The sequence below is a fragment of the Schistocerca gregaria genome, chromosome 11, assembly GCF_023897955.1.
Source record: "Schistocerca gregaria isolate iqSchGreg1 chromosome 11, iqSchGreg1.2, whole genome shotgun sequence".
Taxonomy (NCBI): domain Eukaryota; kingdom Metazoa; phylum Arthropoda; class Insecta; order Orthoptera; family Acrididae; genus Schistocerca; species Schistocerca gregaria.
This window is the reverse complement of record NC_064930.1, coordinates 27,009,680-27,026,926: the sequence shown is the minus strand read 5'-3', so window position 1 is coordinate 27,026,926 and position 17,247 is coordinate 27,009,680. Positions and strand designations below refer to the sequence as shown.

The window sequence follows — 17,247 nt, the reverse complement described above, 5'->3', positions numbered from 1 at the left end:
TTGTGCATGTTTGCATGCAAAGAGTGGGGTTTGTGGATCCACCTTGATGCAAAACACTTTTGTGTTATTTATTTTCTTCACAAACTGGTTTCAGTAACAATATCCCCATCATCAGTCGGTTTTTTCTTTATTCGGAAACACGCAAAATTAGCATTGTTATAAACATTTCAAAACATTATTAGGTGTGTACTGTTTGGTTCCAACTATTGTATTGTGTGAACAGTTTTACAATACCTTATTTACTTGAAATGACAGCATGGAGTCTATATCTGCTGTCATTACTTACAGCACTTTTATGGATGTGTTTGCCATTTTTTTGGCTTGCAGTATGTCACCTGCACTGTATGTGTGGCTGTTGCTAACAAATATGAGAAAGTGAATTCACTTACATCAACATTATACTACTGGGAATTGTGGTAGCATTGTGCATATAATTTTGGTGTGCACTAGGTTGTTACCTAATTTGTCATTTACTCATGAATGTCGGTGTCTTGCAGCTGCTTTTTAATGCAGAAAATCATAACTTTTACAACTTGGTACATGCAAACAGCAAGATGGCATAATGTTTTGAATTATGACCACGGTCTAAAAGTTATCTTTCTGTGTTTAATAGCAATTGAACATGAGTATATGACAAATTACATAATAACCTATTCACACCAAAACTATGTCAACAACACTACCACGATCCCAGTACTATAATGCTGACATACTTAAGTTCACTTTTTCATATTTGTTAGTAACAGCTGCTAATACAGTTGCAGATAATTTGCTTTGTGCCAAAGAAATGGTGACAAAACAGGGAAGATATGCCAGAAATAATGGCAACTGACATAGACTTAAAGGAAATAAGGTATTGTAAAACTAATCACACAATACAATATTTGTAATGAAACAGTACACATGTAATGATGTTTTGTAATGTTTATGACAATGGTGATTCTGATGTTGGCGATGTTGTCACTGAAACTAGTTCAGGAAGAGGCAGACTTGCAATCCACATTATTATTCTTATTATTGTCATAATCATTATAGGCATCTGACCACCTCGTGTAGCGTAGCATGCAGTGTGCTAGGCAGCGAGACAGGGAGGTACGCCAGACCCAGTTCCAATCCATCCAGCAGAATAGCAGCTGTGGGCTGCTGCACCAGCTAACTCAGTTGCAGTTTCTGGACACTTCACCACCCTCGTTCAGGCAAATGGTGAGCTGGTCCCCAAATCATACCTCAGAGAATAAAGTCTGCAACATTTAAAACACAGTAACACACAGAAGAAAGTTAACACGATTCAGCCAGATGGCACACGAGAGTACGTTGCATTAGGTTACCTCAACAACTGTAGTGTTGTGAAGTGCATTGGGACACAAAAAAAAAAGAAGAAAGATAGATTTTCCAAATTGGGGAAAAAGACCTCTAGTAGACAGGATAAACACTGAGTGTGGGGGCTGTAACAAAGTGTGACCCCTGACAATGAATCTGCACCTGCCTTTACAGTAAGTAACATGTGCTTTTTTCTAAGCGTATAGTTGTTATCATGCTATTAAACACTAAAAAAATATTTCAGTGTTTTTCATGTATGTTGTATTGTGTGCATTAAGCTTCAGTGTAATTCTGAATGCGCAAAGCAACTTTTTTTTAACATTGTGTAGACCAGTTATGATCTTTTACAGCTGGTTCTGTTGATCTTTACATCTTGTCTGCTCTTACACAATGTTCCCTTCTCCACTTTGCCCCAGTTTTCTCCTCTCTTCTTCACACACTCCTTCACGCCCAACAATCCTTCTGTCCCTCGGTGTTCCTCTAGGCCGACTGACTCCTGCTGTTGTTTCGTGGGCCTGCCTCAGTACCCTGCCAATTCCCATGCTCGAAGTGCCCGTACTGCCAATATCGTGTCTGCTCTGTGGTCTCCTCTACTTCATTCCTTCCTCTTTCCATTCTTGTAAGCCCTGACCTTCTTCTTTGATCTTCTGTCTCCTATCCCCATTCCTTGTTCTGTATTGGGCTTCATCCAATCTAGAGGAATTTCTTTGCTTCTCTTACTCTCTCCTTTCTTTTATTACACTCACTGGGTAAACTTTCATTTTCTTCAGCACTTGTCGTCTCACATGTGTATCTGTTGCTACTCCCCAGTTATTCTTCCTTGTCATTATCATGTCACTCTTCTTTGAATTAAATTTCAATCCCTAAAGTAGATAGTGTAGCACAAAAGAGACTACTTGCCGAATAACAGAAGTATTTAGTCATCGACAGGTGCACACAGAAAATAATGGTGTGTGTGTGTGTGTGTGTGTGTGTGTGTGTGTGTGTGTGTGGGTGGGTGGGTGGGTGTGTATGGAAGCTCATCAGAGGATTTCTTCTGTACCTGTCGCCTACTCAGTGTTTCTGCCATTTAGTGACTGGCCTCTTTTACTGCTGAACTATTTACATCCTGCCAGGACTTTGCATCCTGTATTAATGTAGATTAGTGTTGGACATACTTCCTCACTGTGTTCCAGGTCGATGTGGAATGTCCTAAAAAAACGCAGTGGTGTGTGTGGTGAGGCAGTCGCTCATCCAGCTCAGAAGTGTACTACACCAGAGGATAGACAGTTTGTGAACGGCAGTGGCACATTACATGTGCCGGATGTTAACCGGAGTGGTGGTGGTGAAGACTCTGCTTGTGGCAGCTACACTTGCGGTTCATGCAGCGCGACTTTCTCGTCAAAGTATAGACTCGTAAGACACGTATTTGTCCACATCGGTGGCGTGCAACCTCCACCGCACGTCTGTAGACTCTGCGGAGACGTGTTTCACACGGGAGGCAGCCTCCACGTGCACCTGAAGCGAGGCGAGTGTGCGGCAGTGCCTAGGTGCAGCGTTGCCGACAGCGCTGGAGATCGGAGGCTCTCCGGCACGTGCAGAATTGCACCGGGCAACTCACACGGCCGTACTGTGGATGGCAGCGAGGAAAAGGTTTGTAACAAAGCAAGACAACCCTCCACCTGTACTGGACGTATTACACAGACAGAAAAATCGAAACGAAAGCACCGTAATGGTGACTGTAGAAAATCACCTCAATGTGCTTTCCAACCGGGTCAAAATTCGTCAGCTCGGAAACGGCAACGGCCGTCTGTATGTTCCTTCTGCCACAAAATTCTTTCCGACCCTTCGTGCCTGAAGCGGCACGAATTAATTCATACCCAGAAGAGACAGTTTCACTGTGTCGATTGTGGTAAGAATTTCACACAAGCTCGCTATCTTCGGAAACACAGACAAACGCATTCTGAATCCACACAGTTCACGTGCAACGAATGTGGCAGATCTTTCAAGCGAAGTGACACTCTTCTGAAACACAGACTAGTACATAGTGAAGTTAGACCGTATAGGTGTGGGGACTGTGGTAAAACTTTTAAATTACGTAGTTACCTCTTACATCATACTAGAATTCACATCGGAGAGAAGCCGCACGAGTGCGACGATTGCGGCGTTTCTTTCATGCGACTTTACAGTCTTGTGGAACACAGAAGGCAGCATTCTGGAGACAGGCCGTTCAAGTGCAACGTGTGCAGCGCAACTTTTATTAGGGCTGTTACGCTAAGGGAACACAAGAGAATCCACACGGGGGAGAGGCCGCACATGTGTGGCAATTGTGGCGAGACTTTCTCTCGGGCTGCTGGTCTTCGGAAACATAGGCAACTCAGTGCTGCGGATATGCTACCGAAGTGTGACGACTGCAACAAATCTTTCGAATTTGATGATCTCCTAAAGCAACTCGTAGTTGTGCGAACAGAAGGGAGGTCACACCAGTGTATTAATTGTGGCAAATCTTTCGTACGACCCTTCGAGCTTACGACTCCGTACGAATGTAGCTATTGTGGGGAAATTTTCTGCCGCATTAATGCCTTCAGAAAACACGGAGTGATTCATGTGAAAAAGAAGTTGTATGCATGTGTCGGTTGTGGAAACACGTACAAGCGACGCGATAATCTTCGGAGGCATCAAAAGACAGCGTCGTGCGGAAACTCTTTTGTAAGAGTCGATGTTGCGAAGAAGAAGGCATACGAATGCGTCGATTGTGGGAAATCCTTCGATAAAGCTAGATCCCTCAGGACGCATCACAGAAAAAGGTCGTGCAAGTCTAATGATTGCAACAAATCTTTGTCGAGTTGATGTCGTGAAGAGCAGCAGAAAAATCCCTAGTGCAGTGATATGACAATAACCACAATTGCTAAGAAGGCTTCTTACCTCTGGTGAGGGCAAGCCGTTCCGGAAAATAAAATACCCAAAGACAGTACTAAAACAGTAGCGTTTATTACCAAATCCTGCATCTTGGACAATTGACACTGTGAACTGAAAAGTGCAAAAGGCAGCATTTGTGGTACATTATGCTATTGGATCGTTTACAGTTTTGATGTTGATTGGAAATACTTAAATTGAGTGATAACTTCATCTGAACTGTTGATTCGCTCAACATGCACACGGTGATGATGCCAGGCACTACAAGGTTTGTCTCGAGAACAATGTCGCCGATTCTGTTCTGCCCACATATTGGGCACACTGCGGTGTACACGACTAGGCTAGTTGGTGCAAGTCGTTAGCTCCCCAGTGCGACTGATCACAATTTCCTCAGCTCAAGGAGTGTTCAGGTGTGTTCTTACATCAGGGTTGGCCACGGCACGTAAAACTTCACGGTACACAATGTGCTGCACGCGGTGCGGTCCAGAGTACGTCTCAGCGTTGCTCTTTCTTTCTCTGAACTACTGTGTACAGTGCGACGTTTCACTTGGTAGTGCTAAGCAGCACTGTTCCTTCAGGATTTTTCGAGTTGGCACAACTTTCTTTGTTTCATCACAATTTCAGGTCATTGCTGTTTACCTTCTGCTATTTGCTTACAATTTAAAGGAAGCTCGAAGGTCCTTTGGCTGTTTGCATACAAAGAGGCACTCGAGGAATGTGTCATCAAAAATGAATGGGTTTGCAGGCAACGAGTAGATGATGGAACTGGTGGTACAAATAGTAAATTTTCTCAAGTAGCGTGCATTATTACATGATAAATTTCTACGGTGTTTGATGCAATTGAATGAAGAGTTTTGAGACTTTGCAGTAATACATGAAGTATGTCGGTTAATTCCAGTGACACTTCTGGAAGTATTTTTTTTATTTAAAACACACTATTCTTAAATTTATCAATGAAAAAGGAAACCAGGAATGAAAACAACAACACCCGGAATTCATTGCGTATCTCGCATTGTAAGTGGATATGAGTGCACACTACCCTCTGTAATACTTTGCTAGGCAAGGAACACTGCCCTTCACAAATCGAGTTTGGCAGCCAATTCCAGCTATGATGCAATACTCACTTGAACAGGGGTAAGCAAAAAAATCTGGATGAAACTTGGGCAGTCCACTGCCACTGCTCACACCCTTCAATGTCGAAAGGTGAAGAAAGTGCGACTCGTGTGAGAATTTTTTAGCACAAACCATAGAACGAGTGTTTGCAGAGTCTGAGCAGCCAATCCGTGTCTGAGGTATTGTAACTGAGCATTTGAAAAATAAAGTATGGAAACTTCATCAACATTGCATCCAGCCACACTGCCTTCTTGTTGAGTGATTGTCTCTTAAAAGAGGCATGGCAACACTGCCTCTACCTCCTTACAGTCTGGACTTGGCTCCGGCAGAGTTTATTCGTACCCAGCTGAAGGCACTCTCAAAAGGACACAGTTTCGAGACCTATGACTGTGACAGTGGCTATTATGCTTACCCTAAAGGATTTCCTTCCACTGTGAGTGTCACGATTGGAAATCTCACTGGCTAAAATGAATAAATGAAGTCATCGGAAGATTAAAACCAAGTACTAACTAATTTTGACAAGATACCAGCACGATACAAAAAGTGGCTGCTTACCGGGTAAGACTGACAGAAGATTAGCAAAAGTTCAAAGAAGGGCAGCTCGTTTTGTGTTATCTTGAAATAGGGGTGAAAGAGGGCCACCCCTGCTCATTTGTCATAACAATGACAATCATGATAACAAAGATGTTTTTCATTGTGGTGAGATCTTTTTACAAAATTTTGGTCAGTACCTCTCTCTCCCAAATACGAAAAAATTTTATTGGCACGTACCTACATAGGGAGACATGATTAATCTTTCTGTGTGATCTCAATTATCTCTTAATTTAAGCATTCGTTTCTCCGTAGTTCTGTTAGAGAGTGGAACGGTAGAGAAATAGCGTGAAAGTGATTCGATGAACCCTGTGCCGGGCACTTACGTGTGAATTGCAGGGCAGGCATGTAGATGCAGCGTGATGTAGAAGGATTCTATTTCTTTGCATTATTGCATCCGACTTGGTGGCATTGCTTTGTGGATAGTGATTTGAAATATATGCACAAGCTTGCCTGCCCTTATCTTCATGCCACATTATTCATATGCGCCACACAATGTTACACCGTTCAATACTCAAACAATAGAAAATCCGGGATGGAATGTAACAATATTATGAGAAAAAAAGTTTATACTCACCATATAGCAGTGATGCAGATTCTCAGATAGGCACAACACAGAGACTCTCACAATTATAGCTTTCAGCCCTTAAATTATCAGAAAAAGAAATTAAAATTTGTTATACCCCCTAAAATGCAGTGTATGGGAAACCCAAAAACACTGAAAAATTTGGGATGTGGTGTTATTGTAATTGTCCAGTCTTTTATAGTGCCACATTTCTGAAGGCTGTGTCCCAAAATTGGACTGTATTTAACTGATATCCTTCAAGATATAGAATATTTATAGAAACAGATTACTTCAGTGTAAATCATGCTAAAAACATCACCTAGGTGGGTGGTTCTGAAGGTTCAGTTTTGAATTTTAGTTTTGCATGGTGATGAACTTAAGGAATCGGGAAATCATATTACATGAAATTATTAATGGTATGCATCACAATCTCCAGCACCAAGAACTGTGTAATTTTCATACTATGAATCTAAAATACTTCTAAAAATGATGTACTTGACAGACCTGTATACAGAAATTGTGCAGTTATTAAAAATAGAAGGTTGAGAGGTGTTAGGTTGTCAGAAACATGATATTTTACGATATGAACCTTTTATTAATAGCTTCTGTGTTCTACATACTTTCGTGAAGAATCCTGCAAAAATTGTGTGTACCAGAGGACCATGTTTTTTTGTCACCCTTTCGATCAGACCTCTTAAGAATCACTCAGAAGGGCATCATAAATAGTTTCAAAGGTTGCAATAATTATAGTAATCTGATCAGCTATTGAACTATTTTTGAAATATCATGCAATTGTGCTTGTGGCTCAACAAGCAAACAAGTAGGCTGGATGCTGCAGTTATTTGCTTTTTCCTTCTGTCTTGCGCTGTCACATGCTTCTGCACTTGGAGAAACAGTACACATATGTGAAACGTGAAAAACTTTTCAGTCAGTACAATTTGTAGAATGACATACCCCTCCAGTCACACGGCTGTAATAGTGACCTCAGTTAATGCTTCCAAACTTTCTTTTTGTCAAGATTCCGAGATGTATTATGCCAGTATGATACTGATTGTTGGGTATTCCCGCCAGTGTCGCACCAGTTTCGCCATTGTGCAAGAAATAGACGCCATTGTGGAACAGTATCGTGTTGCTGGCTCCAAGATGCTTGTAAAAAAAGGGTGTATCATATCTGAGCCATAACTGTACTGAGTTTGTTATTGCTTTTATTAAATCTTGACAGTGCACATTACAAAGTGCAGCTGAAACATCTGGTCCATTGTCCCATATGTTAAAAACTGTGCCGGTTAAAGCTAGGTACCCACACTTCCACCTGAGAGATAGAGGGTACTTTTTGCTCTATCACACAAATCACTGAATTGAAGTAGTGGTGCAATGGAGATAACAGAGTCAGTGTGAGAAATCGCGTCATTGGAAAATGGAGCTCTGAGTCAACATAAAATTTTGGTGCTAAGTAGGGAAAATAGGTGCAGATAGACATTGAATGTTATTGCAAGTGTACAATATTAAAGCAAAGAGTAATAAAGTGTGTGTGTGTGTGTGTGTGTGTGTGTGTGTGTGTGTGTGTGTGTGAGAGAGAGAGAGAGAGAGAGAGAGAGAGAGAGAGAGAGAGAGAGAGAGAGAGAGACAGTCTGTTGCTCTGTATTCAGCTTTTTCCTTGCCTCCCAAAAAGTCAGCTGGTACAATCTGAGAAAAAGACATTGATTGCCTTTTTTGGCAGCAAAGACTCAACTCACTTTTACATTTCGACCCTCGGGTGGGGTTTTGTGATGGAAGTTTGTGAGGTAGTTTTGAAGCAGCTGCTGCAATGCAGCTGGGAGACTCGACCAGAACTAACTAGATGGGGCAGTGGAATTTGCTCCACAGCGACATCCGTCCACACACTGCGATCCGCAAACTCAACTTTCTCGCTCTGCACAAGACAATTCTTCTTCGACACACTCCTTATTCTACAGAGTTGGTTCCGGCAGTTTTTCTGTTTCCCTGCCTTAATTTATCCCTGAAATGCTTACAGTTCAGAGACGTTGCGGATATCCAACAACAAGTGCCTACAGTGCATTGTGAGCGACTACTTCTGACATTGACTTTTAGGCTCTTGGAAACTGTGAGCAAATGCTTCTTGTGTAATTTATCTTTCCCACAGCTTTACAAGTGATGTCTGAAGGGTGTTGCGGCCATTGGTGATTGCTTTAATGGCCAGTGGTTGTTGTTTTCTTTATGTTCTTAGACAGTTCACTTTTCAGATGTGCCTTGTACTGGCAGTATTGTTACAAGGAATATATTACATAATTCAAATGAAGAAAAGCGTAGAAAATTATGTCTATGTCTTATGCTGTGCATACTTTCACCAGTAAATATCTTACATAAATAGTTTTGTAAAATACAGAGTTTCTCTGTATTATATTTTATGGGTGAAGATTTTTTAATAGTTGTTGTTGAATATATGTAAGTTTGCATTGAAAGTAAATTAATATACACCTGTCTGCAACAATATAAACTCTAATCTAAATCTTAGTTATTTTATACAATGGACGATTATTCATAATGTAAACAAGTTTGTAATTACAAACAATTACATCATTTATTAAGTTTGTATTGAATTACTGTCCATTGATTATTGCTCTTTGTATTGGTACACAAACTTGAATGTTTGAAAATGAGAACATGGTCATAAATCGATCAATCCACCTTGTACTATAGTGAAATTACCTGTGTATCAAGATGTACACAGAAAATATGTGTTCTGTATGACAATTGGTAAATCTTGGGCTCACGTGTTACTGCCTTACGCCAAAATATTGGGTATATTCCAGTGTATCAAAATATGTTGTACTTCCTGTTATTTGTATCTTGGATCATTGAAAATTTTATAGTGCGATTTAGTCTAAATCAATTTTGTACAGGTTTCATTTAAATTTTGGTTTGCTGCAAGTTGTACTAGTGAATCTGATCATTTTATGCACGAAATTCATCTTCCATTTTCATTAAAAAAAATTAAAATAAAGTGTAATAAAAAGTGAAGAAATTACTGTCAGTGACACAATGTCCAACACTCGCAAACCTCAGCATGCAACTTTTATAACTCCATATCGACTGCAGAAATTCTAGACAAAGTGCTCTTCAAAACTACAACTAATATACACAGAGATATAAGTGAACTGTATTGACAAAAACATTGATTATCATCGTAAGATATTTGTATGCTTGTTACAAATAATTTTAATTTTTTACTATATTACAGTTAAAAAATATTTCATTTCTGTAGCATGATGAAAAGACATGTCAAAATTTATTGTCCTTGATTTGGATGTGACTATAACACAGACACAAGCACTATTTATACAAATATTAGTTCAGACTAGGAACTATGATGATTTAACTGAACTGTGTGTACGACAATGACAAAATCAACCAATCGATACCGTGTTGTGGTATCAAATGAAGAGGCAGTACCAAACAAAATAGACTCCTGTACAAAGTTTGTCTCACGAAGCACACTTTCGAGGCTCTCGAGATGGTAAAAAAACTTCAGACTCGAGATTCCCTAACAGTCTCATCTCTTTGTGCAGTCACAAATTCAGTGTAAAGTTAGAAATGCTTTGTTTGAAGTATCAGAGAAAAAAAGAAGCCAGTGCTCCTTCTCATATCCGACTTAGTGTAGAACATAGTTGCTTTTCTTTCAATTATGTATATATATTGATTACTCTATAAGTAATTACCATAATTGTCTGTTTGAGTACATTAACAAGCAGGTGGAACATCAGCTGGCATCTAAGAACTAGTGCTAATGTGAAAATTAATTTTGTTCCACATTGCTGAAGACTTGCATTCGTGATGCAGTTGATTTAAGATGACATCTGCTGTAGACCAACTTATGCAAGTAAGGCAACGTGAACTATCTCCTTGACTGACTCATTCAGATATATGCCATGTATAAACATATAGGAATGATAAAAGAACTTAACATCAAATAATGTGGAAACTATAGATAGTAGTCCATCAGAATTTCTAAAATTGTTGGAGAAGACGTGAAAAAAAAAAAAAAAGAATTACTGCGCATGTTCTTATGTCATCAGTGTCATATCTTCTATGCACTATCAGAAGTAATAGTTCCACTTCGATACAATAAATAGGGATAGAGCTAAGGACAGTCTCAGTGTAAAGTAGATGAGCTGTTAGTGTGTTTAGATGATCTCAAAAATAAGAGTGACATTGATATACTTTGTTTATCTGAATACCATGTAACTCTGTGGATGGAAAGTGTCAGTATAAATGGGTTTGATTTAGCGAGTTACACTTGTGGCATGGATAGAGGAGGAGTTGCCTTCTACACAAAACAAGGGTATAAATACAAAACTGTAAAAGTAAGCAAATTTTGTGTCACTCAGCACTTCGCAGTTTGTTCGTGTGAGCTATGGCCAGATAATGTAGTTTTGATATTTGCAACAGTGTACAGGTCTCCGTTAGGAGATTGGGAGCTATTCATAAAAAAGTTTTACTCCATATTATGGTGTCTGTTAGACAAAAAGGAGAAGCTATTAATCTATGATGATCTCGGTGTAAAGTTCCTAAGCAGTTCTGATAGAAAAAATGAAAACTAGAAGTATTACTATTTATTTATTCATTTAGCGTATGGCGCTACACACATGGTTTACACTTATTACATTATGAAATTATATGATAAAATATGCTATAAAATACATAGGTGAAGGATACATATTCAGATAAAATATAATACATAAACACAATAAAAAGTAACAACACAGCAGATATTTTGCGTAACACAAGTCTTCAAATTCTGACGTCCAAATTGGCAATTCATTCGAGGCAGGGAGGTGTTTCGTTGAAGAAGTCAGCCCGACTACCCTGGTAGGCTGTTAATTCACAGTTCTGGGCGATGTGCTGTATTGTTTGATTAGGTGCCCCACAGTCACAGCTAGGGCTGGGAAGCTTTCCCCACTTGTGTAGATTGTGTGCACATAGTCCGTGTCCTGTTCGGATTCTGTGTAGGCTTTTCCATAGCTGTCGTGGAAGTTCAAAGCCCTTATGTTTCTCTGATGGACAGATAAGTTCACGGTTGTCAGGGGAGGTACTATCACTCCAGCTCTCGTGCCATTTAGTATCCGTGCTGAAGTTGGCAGCTGACGTTTGTTGGGCCAGTCTTAAAGGGGGATTTCTGTAGTGGAGTAGTGTTCTTTCCAAAGTTGGGACATCTTCATGGATAGGAAGTATGGGGTTATTCATTAACTTTGTGTATTCCTTCATCAGAGCTTCCTGTCTTTGCAGGCAGGGTGGAGCTATATGACTAAGTGTTGGAAGCCAATACAGTGGGGTAGTCTGTATGCATCCAGTTACGGTTCTCAGAGCAGCATTGAGCTGGGTGTCCACCTTGTTTACACGCTTGCCGGTTAACCACGCCAGTTTACAGTACTCAGCTGCAGAGTACACTAAGGCTAGTGCAGAGGTTCGTAGTGTGTCTGCTGCTGCTGCTCCCCAGTTAGTGCTGCAGAGCCTCTGAATGGGGCTTTTCCGTGAGCTTATTTTATGGGATACATTTTCCAGGTGTCTTTTGAAGGATAATGTTCTATCTAGAGTGACTCCCAGGTACTTTCGATATGGCTGACATCGCAGTTGACTGTTATTCACATGAACCTTCTGCTCATATCCCGCCATTCTGTTGTTCAAATGAAAACAGCTGACTTCAGTCTTGGTGGGATTTGGTATTAGCTTCCATTTGGTGAAATACTCGCATGAGGTCAGTTGTGAGGATGTTTTCAGTGTCTTCAAACTGCTTGCCTTGGATAGCTAGGGCCATATCATCAGCATAGCTGAACTTCCTTGAGATGGTTTCAGGCAGGTCAGAGATGTAAAGATTAAAGAGCATTGGCGCTAAAACTGATCCTTGAGGCAGTCCATTGTTCAGCTTCCTCTGTTTGCTTATGTCATTACCCTGTATCGCCTGGAAGTATCTATCCGAAAGCATGTTGTTGATAAGTCTCAGTGTCATATGGCAGGGAATTACTTTTATCAGTTTGTGTAGAAGTCCTTCCTTCCATACAGTGTCATAGGCAGCTGTTAGGTCTATGAAAGCTACCGCAGTCTTTTTTTGTTTTGTTTTTGAAAACCTGCTTCAGTATACGTCGTTAGCTTTGGAACCTGGTCTGTGCAGCTCCTATTGGGTCTGAAACCTGCCTGCTTTGTCGGGATGACTTCTAGGATTCGTGGGCCCAGCCTGTTGAGGAGTAGCCGTTCCAGAAGTTCATAGCAGCAGCTGAGAAGAGCGATAGGGCAGTAACTTTTGGCTTTATCTGATGGTTTGTTTGTTTCAGCACAATAATTATTTTAGTAATTTTAAAAGCTTTTGGCAGGCAGCCCGATGTTAGTATGCGTGAATAAAACTTGGTCAGCCATTTCTTCGTTTCCTTCCCATATTGAGTTAGGAATTCAGGGTGCATTCCATCGTATACCAATCGCCTTACCCGTTTTAACATCACTGAGAGCAGCTTCTAGTTCTTCAATTGTGAAGCTCCGAGAGTACTCCGTTTCTTGATGTGTTGTTCGCTGTATGTTTCTGTATTCCCCTTTTACTTTTTGTGTGTGGTGTTTGTCTCATGGAGCTCTGGATAGTGATACAATTCTGCTTGCTATCTGGTCTGGTAGCACTGTACGAGCTACTTTGATTGGTGGTAGAAGTATTACTAATGATGCCTAACTCAGAATCATTGGTCAGTTTCTCTACACGTATAGCTCAAGACAGCAGCACTCTAATAGCTAATATATTTGTACAGCAAGAGGATGGAAAAACTAATATGTGCTTTCCCTGTGATAAATGGATTGTCAGAAGATTTAGTAAAGACCTAGAAGTAATTTTACACTATAAAAATTATTGTAACATACTCAGGAAAGTTGTCAGAAAATCAAGAAATATGTATATTGGAGATGAAATTAACAACTTGGTCAATAAAATAAATATGGAATGTTGTTAGAAGGAATATAGGAAAAGCAACCACTGGGTAGGTCTACTAAAGAGGAGAAGACCATCTTAACAAACAGTACACAAGTAGTTAATGTATTTAACAACCATTTCTTAAGTTATGAACTGTAGATTAAAACTGAAGAAACTGCAAAAAGGTGGGAATTTAAGGAGATGGGACTTGGATAAACTGAAAGAACCAGAGGTTGTACAGAGTTTCAGGGAGAGCATAAGGGAACAATTGACAGAAATGGGGGAAAGAAATACAGTAGAAGAATAATGGGTAGCTTTGAGCGATGAAGTAGTGAAGGCAGCAGAGGATCAAGTAGGTAAAAAGATGAGGGCTAGTAGAAATCCTTGGGTAACAGAAGAAATATTGAATTTAATTGATGAAAGGAGAAAATATAAAAACGCAGTAAATGAAGTGGGCAAAAAGGAATACAAACGTCTCAAAAATGAGATCGACAGGAAGTGCAAAATAGCTAAGCAGGGATGGCTAGAGGACAAATGTAAGGATATAGAGGCTTATCTCACTAGGGGTAAGATAGATACTGCCTACAGGAAAATTAAAGAGACCTTTGGAGATAAGAGAACCACTTGTATGAACATCAAGAGCTCAGATGGAAACCCAGTTCTAAGGAAAGAAGGGAAAGCAGAAAGGTGGAAGGAGTATATAGAGGGTCTATACAAGGGCGATGTACTTGAGGACAATATAATGTAAATGGAAGAGGATGTAGATAAAGATGAAATGGGAGATACAATACTGCGTGAAGAGTTTGACAGAGCACTGAAAGACCTGTGTCGAAACAAGGCCCCTGGAGTAGAAAACATTCCATTGGAAGTACTGACGGCCTTGGGAGAGCCAGTCATGACAAAACTCTACCATCTGGTGAGCAAGATGTATGAAACAGGCGAAATACCCTCAGACTTCAAGAAGAATATAATGATTCCAATCCCAAAGAAAGCAGGTGTTGACAGATGTGAAAATTACCGAACAATCAGTCTAATAAGCCACAGCTGCAAAATATTAACACGAATTCTTTACGGACGAATGGAAAAACTAGTAGAAGCTGACCTCGGGGAAGATCGGTTTGGATACCGTAGAAATACTGGAACACGTGAGGCAATGATGACCTTACGACTTATCTTAGAAGAAAGATTAAGGAAAGGCAAACCTACGTTCCTAGCATTTGTAGACTTAGAGAAAGCTTTTGACAATGTTGACTGGAATACTCTCTTTCAAATTCTAAAGGTGGCAGGGGTAAAATACAGGGAGCGTAAGGCTATTTACAATTTGTACAGAAACCAGATGGCAGTTATAAGAGTCGAGGGGCATGAAAAGGAAGCAGTGGTTGGGAAGGGAGTGAGACAGGGTTGTAGCCTCTCCCCGATGTTATTCAATCTGTATATTGAGCAAGCAGTAAAGGAAACAAAAGAAAAATTCGGAATAGGTATTAAAATCCATGGAGAAGAAATAAAAACTTTGAGGTTCGCCGATGACATTGTAATTCTGTCAGAGACAGCAAAGGACTTGGAAGAGCAGTTGAATGGAATGGATAGTGTCTTGAAAGGATGATATAAGATGAACATCAACAAAAGCAAAACGAGGATAATAGAATGTAGTCGAACTAAGTCGGGTTATGCTGAGGGAATTAGATTAGGAAATGAGACACTTAAAGTAGTGAAGGAGTTTTGCTATTTGGGGAGCAAAATAACTGATGATGGTCAAAGTAGAGAGGATATAAGATGTAGACTAGCAATGGCAAGGAAAGCGTTTCTGAAGAAGAGAAATTTGTTAACATAAATTTAAGTGTCAGGAAGTCATTTCTGATGAAAGTATTTGTATGGAGTGTAGCCATGTATGGAAGTGAAACATGGACGATAAATAGTCCAGACAAGAAGAGAATACAAGCTTTCGAAATGTGGTGCTACAAAAGAATGCTGAAGATTAGATGGGTAGATCACATAACTGATGAAGGAGTATTGAATAGGATTGGGGAGAAGAGAAGTTTGTGGCACAACTTGACTAGAAGAAGGGATCGGTTGGTAGGACATGTTCTGAGGCATTAAGAGCTCACTAATTTAGTATTGGAGGGTAGCGTGGAGGGTAAAAATCGTAAAGGGAGACCAAGAGCTGAATACACTAAGCAGATTCAGAAGGGTGTAGGTTGCAGTAGGTACTGGGAGATGAAGAAGCTTGAACAGGATAGAGTAGCATGGAGAGCTGCATCAAACGAGTCTCAGGACTGAAGACAACAACAACAACAACAACAACAACAACAACAATTGTTAAGTGTAGGTGAATAAATTGGAGAGAATAGTTCAAAAGAAAAAGCCAAGTAGTACATGAAAGAGTCAGTTTTTAAAATCCTATTCAGATTTATTTTCGCTTATCATCGTACACCACAGATGTTAATTACTGGCCACAGCATTTTCAAAAATCTTTGAGAAAGTAATGTACTCGAGATTGGTTAGCTGTCTCAGCAGTAATATGGTACTTAGTTAATCACAGTTCAGATTTCAAAAATGCTATTCCACTAAGACAGCTATATACAATTTCACTGTCCACATAACAGTCTCTCTAAACAGTAAAATGTCACCAACAGGAATTGTCTGTGACTTATCCAAAGTATTTGACTGTGTGAACCATGACATTATGTTACAGAAATTACAATTCTATGGTATTAATGGAACAGCATGTGAGTGGTATAAGTCATATCTGCAGAACAGGAAGCAAAAAGTTTTTTTTTTTTATATATATGGTTTAAGGAAGTTTCCACTTCATCTGACTGGGATGAAATTACATTAGGTGTTTCACTGAGTTTGAAGATGGGTGCCCTACTGTTCTTGTTATAAGTGAATGACCTTCCTTGAATGAAATGAGGAGCTATACTGACACTATTTGCTGATGATACAAGCATCATTACTAATGAAGAAAAAGAAATTCCAACAGAAAATGATACAAATAATGTCTGGTTTTCTGTGAATTGGCTTGCTCTGAACTTTGAAAAAACACAGTACATCCAATTTCCTACTACAAGGAGCACTGCTTATTGAATAAATATTTGACATCAACAGAAGGCAGCAGCCAGGATAGAGCATACTAACATTGGCTGTATATATAGAGGAAGATCTTCATTGGAGAATTTGTATCTTGGATCTCCTGAAGTGACTAGGTTCAGCAACTTTTGCAATCAGAATAATTGACGATTTTGATGTTATAGAAATTAGTAAGCTAACGTACTTTGCATACTTTCACATCCTGATGTCATACGGAATAATATTTTGGCGTAACTCAACACCTAGGCAAAAAATATTCACAGGTCAAAAGAAAATGTTTAGAATAATGTGTGGGGTCTCATAGTCGCACATCATGTAGTCATTTGTTAAAGGCTAGGTATCTTACAACAGCCTTGCAGTACATCTACTCAGTAATGAAATTTCTTCTCAACAACATGGACCAGTTTAAAAACAACAGTGACATTCATGATTATAGTAGCAGAAGGAAGATAGACTTACACTATCCTCCATGTAACATGTCTTTTGCACAGAAACGTGATAAAACATGCTGCTGTAAAACTTTTCGATAAATTACCAGATGAAATAAAATGTCTGACAGACAGCAGCAACAGTTTAAAAAATAAATTGAAATCATATCTCCTTGATATCTCCTCCTATACCATAGATGAATTCTTGAATAGGAATAAATAAATCTATAGGTATAATATATGCGTTTTGTGTTATTTAAGGGAATGGGGTAGGTAATAAAAATTTTACCTTTAACACCATG

At 39.6% G+C, this 17,247-nt stretch overlaps 1 protein-coding gene across 17 annotated transcripts in view; it reads left to right on the top strand.

Moving 5' to 3' along the window:
* Positions 1-17,247, top strand: part of LOC126295497 (zinc finger protein ZFP2-like) — a 242,273-nt gene that overhangs the window by 141,653 nt on the left and 83,373 nt on the right. For 13 of the 17 annotated variants that reach the window (XM_049988065.1, XM_049988062.1, XM_049988068.1 and 10 more), the window contains one exon: positions 2,496-8,933. The exons of 3 other annotated variants lie outside the window; for them this stretch is intronic. In XM_049988065.1, coding sequence (XP_049844022.1) covers positions 2,496-4,149 — 1,654 coding nt within the window. In that variant the 3' untranslated portion in view covers positions 4,150-8,933. Of the gene's footprint in view, positions 1-2,495; positions 8,934-17,247 lie in introns of those variants that run through there. One more of the 17 variants, XM_049988073.1, reaches the window with a different exon arrangement.